This window comes from Phyllostomus hastatus, unplaced genomic scaffold, assembly GCF_019186645.2.
Source record: "Phyllostomus hastatus isolate PE091 unplaced genomic scaffold, TTU_PhHast_1.1 phas_contig_80, whole genome shotgun sequence".
Lineage (NCBI taxonomy): Eukaryota > Metazoa > Chordata > Mammalia > Chiroptera > Phyllostomidae > Phyllostomus > Phyllostomus hastatus.
Genome location: NW_025333960.1, coordinates 27,971,688 through 27,993,495, shown reverse-complemented (window position 1 = coordinate 27,993,495; position 21,808 = coordinate 27,971,688). Strand labels below are relative to the sequence as shown.

The 21,808-nt window shown below is 32.8% G+C and overlaps 1 protein-coding gene across 1 annotated transcript in view; it reads left to right on the top strand.

Annotated features, from left to right (window-relative positions):
* The window catches only part of CCDC178 (coiled-coil domain containing 178), a 278,777-nt gene that overhangs the window by 29,378 nt on the left and 227,591 nt on the right, over positions 1-21,808 (top strand). The window contains exons 7-11 of the mRNA XM_045850302.1: positions 1,622-1,842; positions 7,121-7,263; positions 10,355-10,508; positions 16,861-16,956; positions 17,108-17,244. Coding sequence (XP_045706258.1) covers positions 1,622-1,842; positions 7,121-7,263; positions 10,355-10,508; positions 16,861-16,956; positions 17,108-17,244 — 751 coding nt within the window. The remainder of the gene's footprint in view (positions 1-1,621; positions 1,843-7,120; positions 7,264-10,354; positions 10,509-16,860; positions 16,957-17,107; positions 17,245-21,808) is intronic.

The following is a 21,808-nucleotide window of genomic DNA, read 5'->3' as shown; positions in this document are numbered from 1 at the left end:
AACTCATATTCACCTGTTTCACGTCTTCTAAAACTGTAGTCTTTAAAGTAGGATGTACACATTTCAGGGATTGGCAGGAAAAGATTAGAAATTTTATTTATATTTAAAATATTTTTTCTTATTTACTTGCATTTTAATTTTGTCTTTATAGTGCCTAGCAAAATACCATTATCCAATGGTCCCTCAACTATTGTATTTTAATAAAATAAATTACATGTAGGTTGAATGGCTTTTTCTCCTCTTAAAGTAATACTGAGCTCACAGCTTGAACTCTCTTTATTTGCTCACTTCCCTCTGCAGAACTGAAGAAACAGGAAATGGGCCCACAGCCTAGCCTGGACTGACTTTAATCCAGACTTTGTCTATGCTCTTTTTCACCTTTTGTTTTCATCTTAAACATTGTTTCACTGTTGCTCAGTTACAGTTGTCCCATTTTCCACCATGATTCTCCCCTGACCTACCCACACCCACTTCCCACATTCAATCCTCCCCACCCCCGGTTGTCTTTGTCCATGGGTGCTTCATACATGCACGTTCCTTGATGACCCTTCCCCCTCTTCCCCCTATTGTCTCCCTCCGCCTTCCCCTCTGGTTACTGTCAGTTTGTTCTTTATTTCTATGCCTTTTTCACCCTTTACTATAAAAATTATAGTAACTTATCATTTAACTAGAAAAATTATGCCAAATCACTCTAAGTTCAGGTAAGAGTTGAACTTTTTTTGCCCAAAGGAGTACATTTTATCTCAGATGAAAGTTCAAGGAAAGGAGTCGTTCAGTAGCAAATATAAAACACACAAAGATCCAGATGTAAGTAGTGCAAATCAGTAGAAACAGACAACAGAATCTTACTCAAAAAGTTTTCAGATATTGGATTATATAGTAGATTATATAATAAATATATTGAATGTGTTTCAAAAATAAAAAGAGAAGTTTAAAAATAAAACTAAGGACTAAGGTACTATTTTTAAATGAAAGCAAAAATGAAAAAAAGACTTACTAGAAATGCAAATTATATTCCTTAAAATTAATAAGACAGTGTTTGGTTAAATAGTTTTTTAGACTAAGAAAAGTGATATGAGCTGTAAAATTTGCAGAAATTACACAGAATGTATCACAGCTACACAGGAAGAGGAAAATATAAGTATTTAAAAGCATGGACTATAAAATGATGCCCTGGCTGGTGTGGCTCAGAGGATTGAGTGCCGACCTGTGAGCCAAAGAGTTGCTCGTTAGATTCCCAGTCAGGGCACATGCCTGGGTTGGGGGCTAGATCCCCAGTAGGGGTCATGTGATGGGCAACCACACATTGATGTTTCCCTCTCTTTCTCCCTCCCTTCCCCTCTCTCTCAAAATAAATAAATAAAATCTTTCAAAAAATAAAATGAGAATGTGTAATGTACATCTAACAGAAAACCACAATGGAGATTATAATGGTACGACTTAAGATAATGACTGACCTTTTAAAACAAAGTTAGAGTGGTTATGTATGTGTAATAAGCAAGAATTGTACTAAAACAATTATGAACTTATAAAACAAATATTTTAATCCTGTTAATGATAAATTCAGAGGGCAATATTTTTATAATGCTGTAACTTTTTGTTATTGTTATTGTATGTTTAGAACATGAGACCTATTTGAGAGATATTCTAGAATTACAATGGCATCTTGAAGATATAGAACATCAACGAACCAAGTTTGAGGAACAAAAGAGAAAGTGGGAAGAAGCTAATGCAAAGCTTCAAGCAGACATTGATTATATGAATGAACTTGCTCCTCACCTGAATTCAAAGTTGATCCAGGAAATTGAAGCTCTGAAGGAATATACTAAAAAAAAAAATGAGGTAACTGAATAGTTGAATGGATATGCCTTTTACAGATTGTTACATAGTTACACAAAAATATCTCAACTCTAATGTCTCAGTGGTTTGAGTGCCAGCCTGCAAACCCTAAGGTGGCCAGTTCGATTCCCAGTTAAGGCACAGGCCGGGTTTGTGGGCCAGGTCCTCAGTTGGGGGCCTGCCAGAGGCAACCAACAGATGCTTCTCTGTCACATTGATGTTTCTCTGCCTTTCTTTCTCCCTCTCTTTCCCTCTCTCTAAAAATAAATAAATACAATCTGAAAAAAATTCTTTTAAATTTCATCTCTAAGAAGTTAATATGTCTTTAAAGGTTTCCTTTTCATGGAAAATTGACTTGCTATTTATTTCTCAAAGGAATTATTAAAATACATACAATACAGTTGATCGGTAATCACATCAACTGTATGGCCGTCCCATACTTTTATATTTAAGAATATTAATAGTATTTAGTCAAACTACTTACATTGGAGATTTAAAAAACATGGTAACTTTTGAAATTGTAAATTGAGCTGAGGGAGAATGCAAGTAGAATATATCGGTCATTTTAATTGTTGATGAAAATAAATGAAATAAAGCCCTTTTAATGATTAAACTATCATATTTGTGGGATTATATTACAAAAATTAAGTTCTTTATACCTGCCAAAAAATGAACAAATTTAACTTTGTATTATATTTAATAACTTCAAAGAAAATAAAGTCAAATATCTCCTGTATTTTCCTCAACAATTCCATTTTCTTCCCTCATTCTCCAAAGACAACCTTTTCATGAAATTTTTTCTAGGAAAGAATTATATATTTTATACATATTCATATATTTATGGATAATACATAGTATTTTAAATTTTCAAATAGTATAAAATGGTGTGTAACTTTCTGCAAATTGCGTAATCTGACATTATCTTAGAGACCAGGCTGGTGTTCATACATACAGATCTAGTTCATTCATTTTACTCACCATGCTGCATCAGATAGATATCTCACAATTTACTATTTACCATTTTCTCTTTTCTTGGTCATCTGAGTTGTTTCCTATATTTGGAAGCAAAAATACAGATTTGACTATAAACAGTAAGCTGCTGTGATCATGGTTCTCTCTATGCACCTGTGAACTTTTCTTGGCTATATAGGTAGTGGGTCATCAGTTGTACACAGTTTTAACTTTATATGTTCAATTGCTCTCTAAAGAGTCTCTAACAATTTATATTACTGGCATAGTAGCAGTGCTGGAGATTCCCCATTTCTACACCATGAACAAGAATATTAGTATTATTATTCTTTCTTATATAGTTTAATAGATATATGTCAGGCTAAAAGTCATTTCCCAATTTCCTTTTATTCAGGGTATTTGTAATGAGGTGTAGGTAGGATTATTGACTAGGTTTTTACTGAAAGCCAGTCCTAACTGAAGCACCTCACAGTTTTTTTCAACATTTTTATTGTCAGATTTAAAAATGTGTCAGTAGGTGTGTAAATTGGCATCCCTTTGTTCTCCTATAGCAGACACAAATTACTTACAGATCACTTACAAAGTGTCACAAGTATCACTTACAAATAAGTGATACTTTATAAAAAAGTGATAAGAGAATGCATTTTTCTTTCATATTATAAGCATAATGGACAAAACTAAGAAATGAAAAGCAGAATTATGAACAGTGGGAAACCTAAATACCTCCTCAGAGAGAAATAGAATATTTGCATAGGAAATATTCTATGAAAGCAAGATAGAATTGTAGGAAAGCAAGATAGGAAAGCAAGATAGAATTGTGTTTTAGAGAAAGGTTCTAAAGCATGAGTTCATGTGTTTAAATCCCAGCTATACGATTTAGATCTTAGGTATGTTTTTAACCCTTTGTGCCTCAGTTTCTTCACTTATAAAATTAATATGATAATAACAGTGCCTGAATCATAAGTTTAATGAGTACATGAAATAAATTGCTATATGGAAATATGCAGACCAGAACATATATTAATAGTTCTAATTGTAAATAGAAAATAATCTGGATGTGAAATAATAAAACTCCAGAAAAAGAACCGAACAAAATGGAGACAAGCAATCTACCAGATGCAAAGTTCAAAATACTGGTTGTAAGGATGCTCAAGGAACTTAGGGGAATAATAGATGAACTTAGTGAGAATTTCTTCAAAGAGATAGGAAACATAAAATTGCAGATAGAAAACATAAAAAAGAACCAGTCAGAAATGAAGAATACATGAACTTAAATGAAAAATATATTAAAGGGAATCAACAGTTGAGTAGATAAAGCAGAAGATTAAATAATAGATTTGGAAGACAAGGAAACAGAAAACACCCAGTCAGAACAGCAAAAACAATCCCCTCAAAATGAAAATAGTATGAGGAGCTTCTGGGACAACTTCAAGCATATGAACAATCACATCTGGGGATGCTGGAAGGAAAAGAGAGAGCAAGGAATTGAAAACCTATGTGGAAAAATGACAAAACTCCCTTAACCTGGTGAAGGAAGTAGACATACAAGACCAGGCAGTTCAGGGAGACCCAAACAAGATAAATCCAAAGAGGCCCACACTAAAACACATCATAATTAAAATGCCAAAGGTAGCCCTAGCTGGTGTAGCTCAGTGGATTGAGTGTGTGCCTGTGAACCAAAAGGTCTCTGGTTTGATTCCCAGTCAGGGCACATGCCTGAGTTGCAGACCAGGTCAGGTCCCAAGAAGGGGTGTGCATGAGGCAACCACACACCGATGTTTCTCTCCCTCTCTATCTACTTCCCTTCCCCTCTAAAAATAAATAAATAAATCTTCTTTAAAAAATGCCAATGCCAAAGGTTAATGACAAAGAGAGAACCTTAAAAGCAATAAGAGAAAAGCAGTTATCTACAAGGGAGCTCACATAAGGCTGTCAGCAGATTTCTCAACAGAAACTTTTCAGGCCAGAAGGGATTGGTATCAAACATTCAAACTGATGAGAAGCAAGGACCTACAACCAAGATTACTGTACCCAGCAATATTTAGAATAAAAGGATAAAGAGCTTCCCAGACAAAAAGCAAAAGTAGTTCATCACCACCAAACTAGTATTACAAGAAATGTTAAAACATCTTGAAGATGAAGAAGAAATAAAAAAATATGAATAATAAAAAGGCAATAAATACATATCTATCAACAATTACTTTAAAAGCAAATGGATTAAATACTCCAATTGTAAAACAAATTGAGATGAATGGGAGACAAAACAAGCCCCTTACATATGCTGTCTACAAGAAACTCACTTTAGATCAAAAGACACACAGACTGAAAGTAAAGGGCTGGGAAAAGACATTTCATGAAAATTGAAACAAACAAACAAACAAAAAAAGCTGAGGTAGCAATACTTATACTAGACAAAACAGACTTTAAAACAAAGGCTTTATAACAAGAGATGAGGAAAAACCCAGTAATTCCACTTCTGGGTATTTACCTGCAGAAGCCCAGCACACTAAATAAAAAGGATATATGCATCCATATGTTCATTGCAGTCTTATTTACAGTAGCCAAGATATGGGAGCAACCTCAGTTTCCACTCATAGATGAGTGGGTAAAGAAGTAATGGTGCATGTATATATATAATGCTATATGACAGCCATAAAAAATGAATCTTACCATTTGCAACAACATGGATGAAACTTGAAGACATAATGCTAAGCAACAGAAGAGAAAGACAAATGTGTAAATTTATTTATAGGTGCAATAAAAAAGGAAAAAAGGAATAAAAAAGCTTACAGATACAAAGAACAAATTGCTGTTTGCCATGGAGTGTTGTGGGGTGGGGGGTGGCAAAATAGATGAAGGGAGACAGGGTAAATATTTCCAGTTATAAAATAAGTAAGTCCTGGAGATTTAATGTACAGCATGGTGACTATAGTTAAACATTTTGCATATTTGAAAGTTGCTAAGAAATAACCCAAATTGCTTACATAATACAAGGCACATAATGCATTATTCAGGTCATGTATCATAGAAATGTATATTTGAAAACCTATATGATCCCATGAACAAATGTCACCCTAATAAATTTAATTAAAAAAGAACTCTAACAATTATTTTTTAAAAAGCCCCTTAGCCAGCATGCTTTAGCCATAATATGTAGATACTTGGAAATGAAGATCAGAAGCTCAACATTGCCTTCAAATTCTACAAGCAACTTAACCTCATAACATCACAGAGACACACAAATATTATCTATATAAACTCAAAAGAGTATTCATATGAAAGGCTGTATCAGTCCCACACTGACCCAGCCCAAATACTTATCTTGAAGATGAATTTGAATCATATGGTGTCACCCTATCTCCCAACACAGAGACCACTGCCCCAGTAATTCCTACATGCTTCCTCATCTAAAGGTGCTGAAAAATTGGACTTAGGATTTTATTTATTGGTCTTCTTCCTTTGATACTAGAAATTCTATTATTTTTTCCTGAGCTTTTTGTTTATTTAGCCCATCACCCTGGTGTGCTCCTAGCTCTCTGCTAAAATGTATATACCCATATACTGTTGTGCCTAAAGGAAACTCATATAGAAGTTGCTATTGTCTGTACTAGTCTAAAAAATGAGATTTATTGCTTTTCCAGGAGGCAACTGCCTCATATCAGTTTACCACTTCACTCCTTGGGGAAAGGTCTGCTTATTCCTCTGTGTCTTCTCTTACACCCGTCCCCCACACTTTCCAACAGGACATTCACCCCTTTTTCAAGTAAGAGCACTATAACCACCCCCTTCTTCTTAGTTTGACAGAGAAAGGACAGATGAAGGGGGAAGGAAGGATGTTTGTGCTATTAATAAAAACCATAAAAATGGAATATTTTGGACACTTGCAATAAGTTGGTAATGGTTACTCCTGAATGAGAACATTATCGGTTATTTTATTTTTTTATCTGTGTTTTCTGATTTTTCTATAAGGAAATATTTGATCAATAAAAACAGTAAAAGGTAGCAGGTTCTTTTGTGGGTGAAAAGATAATGATTTTATTTTGGTCATGTTAGCTGAAGTATTAACTGAAGTATTGAAGTTGTTCTCTTCAGTAACTTTTGTACATCTCTAGTATTGATGCCTTTCAGTGAAAAGGAAACTCAAAACGCTAGTGTGCTAAACAATTCACTAAATATTGGAAGAAAATTGATATAAAGAACTTTTTATTTAAATAAAAACTACTGTAAGTTTGTTCTCTTTCTGATCTTTGTCTTGTCTGATTCTTTTAATTAGCCATAAATTGCCTATATTAAAAAATATTTTTATTTCTAGGTAATGGAACTGTACAGACAAGTTTGTGACGAACTCAGAGAAGCTATAGAAGACTATGAAAATGCCAAATTAAAAGCTGAACAAATGAGAAAAGAAATGGAAAAAGATATTTGTAACGATAAAGGAAGCATAGAAACCTTCAAGTAAGATTTTTTCACAAATCCTACTTATATCACTTAGAAGTACAATATTAACTAAAATGTAATTTATATTTCTGTATAAAATTCATATAAAGAGAAAGGAATACATCTAAGTTACCCTTATTATCTATCAAGTTTATACATGAATTAAAATATGTATCTTTACATATATAAATCTATTTGTGTATAAATTCCTAAAGCACTGTTTTTCTGCATCATTTAAAAGCTCTTTATACATTTTGCCAAATTGTCTATGGATATCATATAGCAATAACCCTGCTATCTATGTGCAATAGTGCCTATTTATTTACTTATTAAGTATATTTTATTGATTATGCTATTACAGTTGTCCCATATTTTTCTCTCCTTTATCCTCCTCTGCTCCACACCCCCTTCCCATCAGCATTCCCCTCCTCTTAGTTCATGTCCATGGGTTGTACATATAAGTTCCTTGGCTTCTCCATTTCCTATACTATTCTTACTATCCCCCTATTTCTTTGTACCCACCTATTATGCTTCTTACTCCCTGGACCTTTTCCCCCATTCTCCCCTCTCCCTGTCCCCACTGATAACCCTCCATGTGATCTCCATTTCTGTGATTCTGTTCCTGTTCTAGTTGTTTGCTTAGTTTTTGTTTCTGTTTCTTAGATTCAGTTGTTGATAGTTGTGAGTTTGTTGCCATTTTACTGTTCATAGTTTTGATCTTCTTTTTCTTAGATAAGTCCCTTTAACATTTCATACAATAAGGGCTTGGTGATGATGAACTCCTTTAACTTGACCTTATCTGGGAAGCACTTTATCTGCCCTTCCATTCTAAATGATAGCTTTGCTGGATAGAGTAATCTTGGATGTAGGTCCTTGCATTTCATGACTTTGGGTATTTCTTTCCAGCCCCTTCTTGCCTGGACCTACAGGCAAGATTTTGATAAATCAGCTGAAAGTTTCATGGGAACTCCTTTGTAAGTAACTCTCTACTTTTCTCTTGCTGCTTTTAAAATAATCTCCTTATCTTTAATCTTGGGTAACTTAATTATGTGCCTTGGTGTGTTTCTTCTTGGATCCAACTTCTTTGGGACTCTCTGTGCATGTCTAGTTCTTTTGCCAGATTGGGGAAGTTTTCCTTTATTATTTGTTCAAATAAGTTTTCAATTTCTTGCTCTTCCTCTTCTCCTTCTGGCACCCCTATGATTTGGATGTTGGAACGTTTATGGTTGTCCCAGAGGTTCCTCAGCCTCTCCTCATTTTTTTTTTTTGAATTCTTGTTTCTTCATTCTGGTCTGGTTGGATGTTTATTTCTTCCCTTTGTTCCAAATTGTTGATTTGTGTCCTGGTTTCCTTCCCTTCGCTGTTGGTTCCCTGTATATTTTCCTTTATTTCACTTTCTGTAGCCTTCACTTCTTCCTTTGTTTTGCAACCATACTCAATCAATTCTCTGAGCATCCTTGATTACTGGTGTTTTGAACTCTGTATCTGATATGTTGTCTATCTCCTCAATACTTAGTTTTTTTTCTGGAGTTTTGATCTGTTCTTTCATTTGGGCCATATTTCTTTGTCTCGGTGCAGCTGTTAAGTTATAAGGGGGCAGAGCCTTAGGTATTCATCAGGGTGGGGCAACCCTCTTCCGTAGGTTGTGGTGTTGTATGTGGAGGAGGGGTCAGAGAGGTAACAGTGCTTTTTGCTCTTCCCTCGCCCCACTTTCAGGCACTTCCCCCAGTACCCATAAGCAAATTGGGCCCTTCTGTTGCTGATTCCTGGGTATGTGGGCTAGTGTACATTCTAGGACCTCGTGGGTCTCTCCAGTGGACTCTCCTGTGAGACTGGGATTTTCTCCCACTGCAGCAACCCACACAAATTTTTATAGCCAGAGGTATTGAGTCTTTATTTCTCTGCACTGGAACCCTGGGTTGCGTGATGTGTCTCACTCCCCAGATGTCTTCCCAACTTATTCATGCACAAATGTGTGACTGCCCAGTCTGGCAGCCACTGCCATCTATGCCCCAGTCTGCCACCAACTGCCACCTTGCCACTCGGCATCTTCTCTGCCTCGGCTTCCTGTCTCTGCCCCTCCTACCAGTCTGGATGAATATTTCTTCTTTTACTCCTTAGTTGTTGGACTTCCATGAAGTTTGATTTTCTGGCAATTCTGGTTGTTGTTCTTAAATTGGTTGTTATCCTTCTTTTGGTTGTGTGAGGAAGTGAAGCATATCTACTTATACCTCTACTGGTTGGACTGTGCAATAGTGACTATTTAAAATAAGATTTCAGCATGGGATATTATTAAAAACAATATATAGCCTTGCATTAACTATAAACATAGCATCCAATAATTTTAATTTTTTATTTATTTGATTTCTAATAAAATAGAATATTTAAAAATATATATGAACTATATTTTGCATATATGTAATTTTTATTTTAGTTTTGATGTTTTTGTGTTTTATGACATTTGTCTAATTCCTCTTGTTGACTTTAAACTTTTTAGGGTTCTATGTGACAGGCAAACTTTATTCAAATTGATCAATAGTTTAGCATAGAAAAACTCATATTTGCATGAGCTAGAATCACAGACCAGCACTGGCTGTTTTTGTGGAAGGCCACATAGGAAAAAAAGGTCCCTTGCAATCACCTCTTTAAAATAAGCCTCCTTTTATCCTAAATTGCAGTTTCTTTTGTGTAACCTCTAAATTATGTAGCTCTTTCGTGTTTACATCTTTTCTTCTTCTTTCTTAGTTTTATTTTTATTTTTTTTCTTGCTGTCCCATCCTTGTATTATCCAACTTCTGAATCAAAGTTCTCTCATTTGAAATCAAATAAAAAAGTGATTTATTTTAAATAATTTACAAATCACTTTTCTCTCAATCCCTCTACATTGGAAACATAAATACTGAATACTGATGAATATTTTTCTCACTGCTTAGTTTTGATATCTAAGTGGTACTTGTCAGGAGTTGCTTTGGGATAGGAGAACTTTCAGGAATACATGAATTTCATGGATTTACATTAAGTCCAAAGCTCACTTAAATATGCCTAAATTTAAATATAATTTTCTTTTCAATGCAGATATAATCAGCTGTGGGGTTTTTTTTCCTCTTAGGAAAAAGGTGGAACAACTTAACGTTCTATTCAATCACTACGATACATTAATTCAAAATGTTAAAGTTACTCTTGTGGAGAATGAAGAGACCATAAATGAAGTATTGAAGGAAACAAAGACATCAACAGATGAATTAAATGCTTTAGCACAAAAGGTGAGTTTTCATGTTTAAAAATAAAGAAAATACTGAGTTTAGTTTTGAACCACTCTGTTAAAACTTATTCTCTGTCAAGAATTAAATAGCAGATAGCCAACTTTCTGACTATACTGGTTTTCTATAGCTGCATAAAAAATTACCAGAATTTTAGCAACTCAAAACAGCACCCATTTATAATCACAGGCTTTCTCTGGGTCATGGCTCAGGTGGCCACTCTTCTCTGGTGCCTCCAAGACTGATATCAAGCCCTGCATGTCTTTCTGGGAGGCTCCAGGATGAATCTGATTTCGGGCTCATTCAGTTTTGCCAAGATACAGTCCCTATTGTTTTAGAACTGAGGTCCTCATTCCTTAGTGATGGTCAGAATGGGACCATTCCCTGTTTTTAGAGACTTGTATCCCCTGGCTAGTAGTCCTCTTCATCTTTAAACCAGAAATGGTGGGTTGAGTTGTGTCATGCTTGGTGTCACTCTGGCTTTCCCTTGTGACTCATCTTTCCTGTCTTCCTCTTCTGCTACATCTCATTCACTGTACTGAGAGGAAGCAACAGTACACGGAAATTGTCAAATGCTAAAAAGAAATAATAGTATCTTAGAGGGCAATAATATACACATTGTTGTAGCAATTTACATTTGTACCTGGAGTTACAATGTGACTTTTTTCCACTTTATATTAAGTCTCATTAATTATATCTCATTGGAAAATTAATCCATAATATTAACTAGCTGAGAGTATTTTAATGGCTTTTGCAAGGTCATTTGTATTTTCTCTTATTTATTTATTTATTTACATTTCTTTTTAAATGTAAAATCTGACCATGATTTTTCCCTTATATGTTGAGTGATTGCTTATTTTTGATTAACTTGTTGTATATTATGGATACTAAATAGTTTAAAGTTACATATAAGTTAAAAACATTCTCACCCAGTCTTTTTTTATTTCTTTATGATAATTTCTGATGAATGAAATTTTAGTTTAGTAAAAGTTTTAAATAATTTTGTCTGAACTCTGTGCTTTTCTGAACCAGCTTAAGAAATTTTTTCTTCCTCAAAGTCAAAAAAATAGTCTATGACATTTTATTGCAAATTATTTGAAATTTTGTTTTTTATATTTATACAATGCTCTTAGATGAAACCATGTTTGAAATATTCAAAGTTGAGTCTTTTTTCATTCTATGTTTTATTTAAAAGTTTGGAAGTAATAATCTATCTCTAGAATATTAGGAATGCAAATTTTGCTTGCCAGATGGAAAGCATAATCAATATGAAATTCATTTATGAATATGGTGTGAAGTAAGGTTCTAATCTCCTTCCTTATGCAGAAAACAAAATGTTATAATTCAGTTTATTGTATTTGATTATATATTAATATTCAGTGTTATCTATGTCATATATGAGGCTTCTGTATTTGTATAGTTCCCTTTTTCCATTCTCTTTTTATTCATTTGGTTTACTTAACCAATTTTACTTTAATATTTAATATCTACATTACTGAATTTCTGTAATGAATTTTGATTATTTATTATGGTGAATTTCTTAGTCTTATATTTTTATGAGATTTAAGCTAATCTCTTCTATGTAAATGTCAATGTTATGTTCCTTTTCTTCAGAGATTTTATTTAATTGTGATTGAAATCACATTATTTATGGATATGTGATAGAGAAATTACATATATATGATGGAGATCTTTAAACATAAACATGACCTATGTCTCCACTTATTTGAGTGCTTTATTTAAATTGTACCTTAACCAATTTCCTTGGAACTTTGTAGAAGGGAAACTCTGCAAATCAGCCTGTGATCAGTCTTGGACAAACTAACCCTTATATTTTCAAATTATATTTTGAATTTTAAAATTATCTCATTGATTTTTTAAATGATTCTTATTTGTTCATAAAGGTAATCTATATGGTAGATAGTATTTATAATTTATTTAGACTTAATTTGTGTCCTACTATATGGGTAATTTGCATAAACATTTTATTTGAGAAAATGTTTTCTGTGATAGTGGCATGTAATTCTAAATAGGTTTATTTTGTGAATTATGATAACTGTATTACATCAATTTTTTACATTTCTGATTTGCTTTCTGACTGATATGTTAAGTACTATAAGAGCTGTATTAAAATATCTTAGTATGATAATGGACTTCTGTTTATGATTTCTAATCTTACTCCTTTGCATGATTCCAGCTTTTTGAAACTTAATGTAACTTGTTTTATAGCCTAACATAAGGTCTTTCCTGAAAAAACGCTCTATGTGTACTTGAGCAATATATTATTATTCTGTTCTTTTTGGATAGAGTGCTATGTAGAGGTCTAGTAGGTCTTATTGTTTAGTGTTGTTCAAGTCTATTTTCTTGTTAATATTCTCTCTGGTCTTATTCATTATTTAAAGTGTATATCAATGTCTTTCTTTTTGTTGAATTGCCTATTTTCTGCTTAAATTCTGTCAGTGTGTTGCTTCATGTATTTGTGGCTTTGTCCTATATTTGTAATTGTTATGTCTTCTGGATTAATTGACTCCTGTCATTATAAAATATCTCTAGTACTAATTTTTATTCGAAAGCATATTTACTGCAACAACAATTAAAATAAAAATATTTAAAAAAACAACAAAAGTGTATTTTGTCTGATATTAATACAACCACTCTGGCTCTTCTTGGCTATGGTTTTCATGGTATTTTTTCCTGACTTTTTACTTTAACCATATTTCTGTTTTGAACCTAAAGTGCATATCTTATAGACAGTGTATGACAGTCATTTTTTAAAAAGTAGCTTATTTTGTAAATTTCTATACTTTGAAGTGTTTAATCAATTTATATTTAGTATAATTATTGTTAAGGTGGTATATATATATCTACCACTTTGTTATTTGCTTTCTCTGTCTTATATTTCCTTTATTACTTCATTACTACCTTTTTTGAGCAGTAAATAGGTATGTCTTAGCATAGCATTTCAATTGCCATATCATTTATTTTACTGTTACTTAAAAATTATTTTCATAGTAGCTTCCCTGAGATTACAAATGATAACTTATAAAAGAATCTATTTTGGACTAATACTAACTTAATTTTAACAGGATACAAAAGCTTTGTTTCTCTATTGCCCCTACCTTCCCACACTTGTACTCCTATTGTATAAATTACATTCTTACACATGTGTGGCCGTCAACAGAAATACATATAATTACTACTTTATGTAGTTGACTTTTAAATCTAGTAAGAAGTATAGTGTTACAAAAGAATACATTTTATGCAATTTTTATATTTATCTATGTATGTTTACTGATGTATTTTTTCTTTTATATTCAGGTTACTTCCTGGTGTTTTTTCTTTCCTCCTCAAGGACTCCATTTAGTATTTCTTATAAGACAGATTTAGTGACAATATTCTCAGCTCTTGATAATATGGCAATGTCTTAATATTTATTTTTAAATGATAGTTTTGAGTAATATATGATTATTAGTCCTTTTTTTGAACTTTAAATATGTCAGCATATACTTTCTGATCCCCTAGTTTTGGATGATAAAGCCAGTATTAATCTTATGAAGATCCTTTGTGTGTGAAACATTATTTCTATCTTTTATCTCTGAAATTTTCTACATTTTTTAGTTCCTTACACATCTTTCTTCAGAACTTTGCACATATTTAAAATAGCTAATTGGACTAATAAATTCAACATCTAAACTTTTTTGTTTTTAACATGTTCCGTAGTTTTGCTGAAAAATGGACATTTCAAAAAATATACTGTAGCAACTCTGGGGATGAGATTGTCAGTCCTCCCCTGTGTTTGTTCCTATTTCTGTTTGCTGAAGTTGTTACTTCTTTGCTTCATGACCTTTATGAATGAATTCTGTAAAATCTGTTTTCTTTGTCATGTGTAACCACTGAAATTTCTTCTCAGTTATCCTACTGGTCTATTAATGATCAGACAATGATCCTTAAAAGTCTGGAAACAATAAACCTTCTTGTCTTTGCCAAGGGATTTTGTGTGCTTGTTTAAGCACATCCTCAACAAGAATTTAGACAGTTGTCGACTCTGCCTTAGTTTTCACTTTCTGCTTTCACAGAATGTCAACATCAGCCAGAGTTCAGAACTTGGAGGGCTCCTTCAGTATCATCAGTGCATGTGAGCAGCCCTGGGCTTTTTAGCACATCCTTGTGCATTTTGCAGTTCTCCAGATTCTCAGGAATATGTTTTAGCTTTACAAACACTCTACACATCTCATTCTCTTCAACAGCTTTGGCTAGATTTGTTGTCCAGTCTGTCGGTTGCCCCAGCTATTATCCACAAAGGTGGCCACAAATTTAATTAATCGCCTGTGATTATTTTTGTGTGTGACAGTCATGCCTTGGGAAAAACTCTTGGGGGAGACTTATTCTACTGGGTGAGTTTTATATTAAATACAGACATCCTTGCAAGTGGAGTCTTCCAAAAAAAAAAAAAACAACCCAGACAAGTCAAATAATGATAATTCTCATAGAATGAAGCTTTGAAGGCATTCCAGTTCCGTTCTGCTCTCTGTGGTGGTGGCCTGACTGCTGGTGTTCTCCACAGTGTGGGCTGTTGTTCTTCAAAGCTGACAAGGACCAGAGGAGGAAGGGATTAGGACAAGTTCGAACACCACAAAACTCATACTTCTAAGGTCAGGCTGTTTTTCTTCAATAAATGTACCTTACATTGCCGAAAGCCTTCAGTTAATCTCCATAGTTCTAAGAAAGTTAATTTGGGCATTTTCTGGCCATTTTTCTTATTACCTATATAGAGGAGACTTTTCAGATGTTCTTACTCTACCAGTTTTCCTGACGCCCTTCACTAGGTCTGTATGTTAGAATGTTGGGCTTTTGTTTCACATTTTTCAACAAGCTTATTTTCCTTTAGTATTGTTTGCTGTAAAATATGCTGTCAAACATGTCAACAGCTCTTGGTTTACTTGGTAAGGTGAAATTCTCCTTTAGCCCCAGATCAAACAAATAAACTCACATTGATTATTTTAATGTTTTGCACTGTATTTTATTTGCATTTAGATTTTATTTATCTGAAATTTATTTTTGTCATAATGTGAATTAGATGTAAATTAGGAAGACTACTGTGTTTTTTAATAAATATACTACATTATTTCAGTCCCATTTTTTAAAGTAAATGATCTCTTTCTCACTGAATTCAAATACCACTTCTAAAAATGTTAAGATCTATTTGGAGGCTCTAGTTTTTCCCTCTGATCTTTATTACAATGCCAGAAATAAATAGTGCTTTATTCTAATAGTATTATATGATGTTTTTAATATCTGGTTTTTAACATTATTCTTATTTTTCATATACCTCTCGGCTAGTCTTCCACACTAACTTCATTTCATGCAGTTTGAAATAAATATTTCTTTTTATTATGTTTTATATTAATTTGGGGATAACTGACATAGTATTTTATTAAACCTTTGCATGACATGTCATTCTTTGTTATGCGGGTCTTGATTTGAACTTCTAAATAAGAATTTGTGTTTGCTTTATATAAATTCTTCCTTTTGTATTGGGATTTATTCCTGAATATTTTATACCTCTCGACAAAATTTTGTAAGTATTGTCACTATGTTCTTAGTAGATTGTTTCTCTTATAAATAAGAGCTATTATGTTTTTTATGTTTATGTATGGCCACTTTTCCAAAACCATTTACTGTAGTTTTCAATAGAATATTCTGTTTTCCTAGATATTCAATTATATAATCTACATTTTAAGACATGTTAACTATTCACATCCAATATTATAACAGTAACATTTGGTTTCATTATCCAATTGCATATATTTAGCTAAACTTTCACAAGACATGATTAATAATAGTGTTGATAAAAGATAATCCATTTTCACTCTTTAGTTCATTGGGCCTGCATATAGCATTTTATGATTTATTTTGATATTTGCTGTTGGTTCTTTATATTATATTTGGGTAGTTTTTCTTTGTTCTAGTTTAAAAATTATGAAAACTATATAGTGAAGTGTCAAATGGCTATTTTGCAACATGTTGGCCATATCCATGTTTATTTTCTCCTTTAATTTGTTAATGTAATGAATCATGACTTAAACTTACTAATTTTTATCATCTTACAACACAAATAAATACATTCTGTCTTATTATGATCTATTATTTCTTTGAGCACTGATAGACTTGATTTGCTGTATTTTACTCTGAATCTTATATCAATTTTATAAATTAAAACAGCCTATGATATTATTTTATACTATTTTAATCAATATTTATTAACTGATGGTAGTGGCACAAAGTGAAATTAATCTATTTCTTATTTTACAAAATAATTCTCCATAATTCATTTATTTTTGTTTATTTTTTTTAGCTAGAATATCTGAAAAAACTTTATGAGCAACTAGTATGGAAGAAAAAAAGTTATGGACTTAAATATATGGAAGTACTTAATAATTTTTACGCAGCAGTAAGTTGACCTTTCTCTCCTTCTCACTAGATTTTCATTTTTTATTTCCAGTCATTACTTATACAACTCAAGTAATTTTATTATTTTATATACTATTTGTTTTTGAGACATATAACCATGTATGAATGATTCTTTTATTCTTTTCTTAAAGAAAAAATCATGGGACTTTGATCTTTCTAATGTCACAAAAGATTTTTCAGATCTTTCAGTAACATATAATCAATTGACGAATGAAAATAAACAACTTGAGAATGATATTGAAACCACTGCAGATTTAATCAGTAACAGGTAATTTCTGCACGCTTAATTTTTATTCTTATATAACACACCTAATATGTTAAATATAAGTTAAATCTCTTCGTTTTGTGTTTCTTGATGGTATGGTGGTGTTTGTGTTTATCACAAACATAAATTTTGTTTCTGTTTCAAATTTTGCTCTTTAATCACTCTGAATCCTTTTAAAAAATCAAAATAGTGAGAAAATGATCTTATAAAGAGTTTTACCCTCAGTCATATCACCTCTTTTTGAAATATCCTCTTATACTCAAAAATACTTGAAAATTAAAATACATCTAATGAAGTTCATGATCTCCTTCAATCAACCCTGAGCTCCCTGCAATTACTAAATTACTTCTCTTGTCTGGGAAAGCTACAATTCTTTTGACTCCTCTTTCTATTTCAACACTCACATTTAACATATTAACAAGAAATGTTCTGTATACAAAGTACTTTTAAAATCTATTTGCTTTTCACTATTCCACTGCACCCTGTTACAAGCTTTCGTCATATATTGAATGAATTTGCAGTGACCTTCAAAGCTGCTTTACACGTAGTGTCTATGCTCATTTTCCAATCTATTATCTACATTGTGGGAGGCACATTCTTTGCTATTTTAAATTGTAGGTGTGATCATTTTTTCTACACACTTGCATCAATTTTAGCGGATAAAAGGGGTCAAAACCCTCCCCTTAATGTATCCCACAAGGTCTCTGAATAGGCAGGCACACTGGCCTCTGCAATCTCATATCATACCTGGTTCACCCTTATTTATTTGATTCAAATGCATTTACCTTACATGAATTTCTCCTACTTGCTGCATATTCTTCCCAACCCATATTCTTCCTAACCCATATTTCCATTTCTTATTATGGTTTTATTCTTCTTTATACCTACTTGACTACTATTTATTTTCAAAATTACAGCTTAGGAATCAATTCTGGGAAGATTTCACTGACTGGGTAGTTAAATCCAATTCCTCTATTACATGGTACACATACTTTTCTTCTTCACATTTCTTATTTGCAATTTTATATGTGTGAATACTGGGCAAATGTATGTTTCCCTCAAAAAAAAGTGGGAAGATGCATGAGGGCAGATATAGACCATGACTATATTTTCTTCAACTTTGAATCTCCCTCATCAAACATAGTGCCTGACACATACTATGCTATCCAAAATTAATTATTGAAGGTAGGGAAAGAGGAAAGAAGAGAGAAGTGATGGTGATACTTGATGATTGTATAGGAAGTTTTTCTTAATTTTTTTATTGTTATTCAAGTATAGTTATCTCCATTTTGTTAAATTTTCTTAGTGGTGATTTTATCTTTAGAAATGATAGAATGCCACTAATTGCAAAATTTATCCATATATTAAACATATGTTTTTTAAAGAAAGCAAAGAGAACATTGTTTTCTGGGTAACCAAAAACAGTAGTTGCTAATGTTACTACATTTTATTTCATTAAGAAGGAAAACCAGAGGAGAAGAAAAATATTTGAAGAGTAGGTAAGCTAGTAGATAAGACCCCTGTGGAGGAAAGGAAGAGAATGTGAGAGGACATTTATTAGGTTATCCTGCAGTAAGGAGCAACCTCCGAATCTTAGTGATATATTGGCATGAGTATAAGGTTTGTTTTTCACTTGCATTGCAGCTCATCTGTGTTTGTGCTTCATGCTATTTCTGCCTCTCAAACCCAGGGCAAAGGATTGGGTCCTCTAGGGCATATTGCTCCAATAGCACATGCGCATTAGTGAGATCACTGATGGCTCTTACCATTTCCACAGGAAGATGATACATACATGTTACTTCTGCTCACACTTCATTGAACAAAGCAGGTCATATGGCCCGCCTGATGTCAACAGGGTGGGAATTCTGATACTCTTCAAAAGAGAGATAGTGAATAAAGAGGAACATTAATACAATCTATCACTTGCAGTGAGAAGGTAGTCCCATTTATGGGGAAAGATTTCCATGTTATGCATTATGCATGTCCAGGTAACATCTTAAGATGCCACTTGATTACTTAATTTTTCCTTGAAATTAAAAATTAATGGATGGTTTTAACAGCAGGTTACACTGTGCTGAACAGAGAATTAGTGAAGGATTAGTAAAATAAGAGAGAAATTAAGGGATGTGTAGGCGAGAGTCAGGTCTACTACATATCTAAGTGATGTTCCAAAGGAAGAGAAGATAAAATAAAGGACAAAGCCAATATTTGATGACATAATCAGCAGTACACATATTGCAAATAGTTCATATATTCTTGTTTGTAATTGGCAAGTCTTTCAGATAGATACATGAAAAAAAAATTTCCTCCAAATTTTTTAAATTTATTCCAAATTTTCTAGTCATTTTATGATATCTTATTTGATATGGATGTTTAAAGCTCATCTTTTACTTTTTAAATATAATATCAATAGTTATTTTATAATCTATATCTAATAATATAAATAGCTGTAATCTTTGCAATCTTCTTCTTTCTCATGCTTTTATAGTTGTGTTTTCTCATGTTCTCAGCTATTTTTACTGTGTTGTACATTTTCTTCTGGAAGCTATTTGTGGAAAACCTTTGAATTCTAGGATAAATTTAAGTAAATCATTTGTAGCACCATATTTTTGTTTGAGAGGAGTTTTGTTTCTCAATTTGTGTCCTTAAGTATGCCCCAAAGTTTTTTTTTTAATTTCCCAAGTCATGATATTCAAAGCTCCATTTTATCAAAATTTCCAGTACTTTCAGAGCAAATTATCTTGTGTGACCTATTCTTAGCACATTATAATGCCTATTTCTTATAGAAAAGAAAATACAAAAAATTGTAAAAAAACACATTGAATATCAATTTATTTTAATATATAGATGTTTAATATATAGATTCCCTAATATGCCGCTGATTTTTAATGAAACTAGTTGTGTGTCCTAATTTAATTCCTAGCATGATATAATTTTTGTTATGTTGTTATACAAATGTAAAACACATCACTTGATCTGTACAAAAATCTATTACATGAGCACACCATTATTTTTATCAAAATACTCTAACTTCTATATGTAGGTTTTTATTTTTATGCTTTTGTATAAATTTTGTGGAGAATTTTTTGTTTCAGAAATGATTTTTAGCATCATTCCTTTTTAAAATTTGAAATAGACTTATAGAGGTTATATTGCCTGTACTACTTTTAAATTCCTAGTGCCTCTTCAACACTACTTCCCACCAAGACCGTACCATTTACTGAAGATGAGCAGTACGTGAGCTTGTTGTTAGGTACCTGTGCTAACACCAAGCACTGTGGTTGTTAAAAAGTCTATTCAAACATGATAAATGAAAGTATATATTCTTAATATTGTTTCAAACTCTATTTCTTTGATTATTAAGGAGGTACATCTTCTCTTGAATTCTGTTTTTTCTAAATAATTGTGGTATGCCTCCAAGGAAGAAATAAGGAACTTGGCATTCAGATAGGCAAAGCAGTTTTCATAAAGTCTCACAACCAGCACTGCTGGCACTTAAAAACTGACTTTCTATATTCAGATTCAGGAATTTTTACCTTATCTCATTTTTTTTTTTTGCAATTTAATCTGACTTTAGATAACTCACATTTAGTAAGTGGTCAAATATGCTTGACCTATTACTCTAATAATAACCATCCCAAATAGCAGTCCTAACATTAAAATTGCAGTTTTCTTAGGGCACAGGTAAGATTGCAGTGAAATCACGGAGTCGCACTTTCCATTGTGTGGCTAGAGCTCAGAACCAATGCTTGACCTGACTGTGACTGCATGTGTGTGTACGTGTGTTTTTATGTAGCAGGCAGGTAGGGAAAATATTGAGGGGAGAAAACTTAAGGTTAGATGATGATTCATTTTAAAGTTTGTGACTCTGCTTAAGTCTACGGAAATCTGCTAAAGAAGCTGTCTGGTCAGATTTCTCCTTAGTGGTAACTGGATACTTAAGGTTAGAATAACTAGTTTGATAGTGATGCCAGATATTAAAAGAGAAATGTTGGAGGGGGAAAAAAAGTTGGAAGAAAGATATTGATATGATCGATTTGGAGTTGTGTATGGCATGATTCAAGGGTAGGTGTTTAGATATCACTTTGATTTATGGGTCTGAAATTGAGGAAAGATATTCATGGAGACAGAAGTGAGGTGCTAACTGGAGAAGCACTTCAGATTGGCAAGCAAACATTTTAATGTTTATCCCTTCATGCATAGTCTCCCCTATTATCAACACATCTCACCAGAGTGGTGCATTTGTTACAATTGGTGAAACTACACTGACATATTGCAGTCACCCAAAATCTGTAGCTTACATTAGGGTTCACTCTTGATGTTGCACATTCTTTGGGTTTGGACAAATGAATAATGACATTCACCACGATGGTACCATCCAGAGTATTTTCACTATCCTAAATATTCTCTATGCTGTGTCTACTCATCCTCCTGTTCCCCCTTCATAAACTCAGGCAACCACTGATCTATTTAATGTCTCCACAATCCCTATTGTTGCGATCACACAGCATGCAGCCTTTTCAGATTGGCTTCATTCACTTACCGATAAGCACTTTTAGTGTGTCCA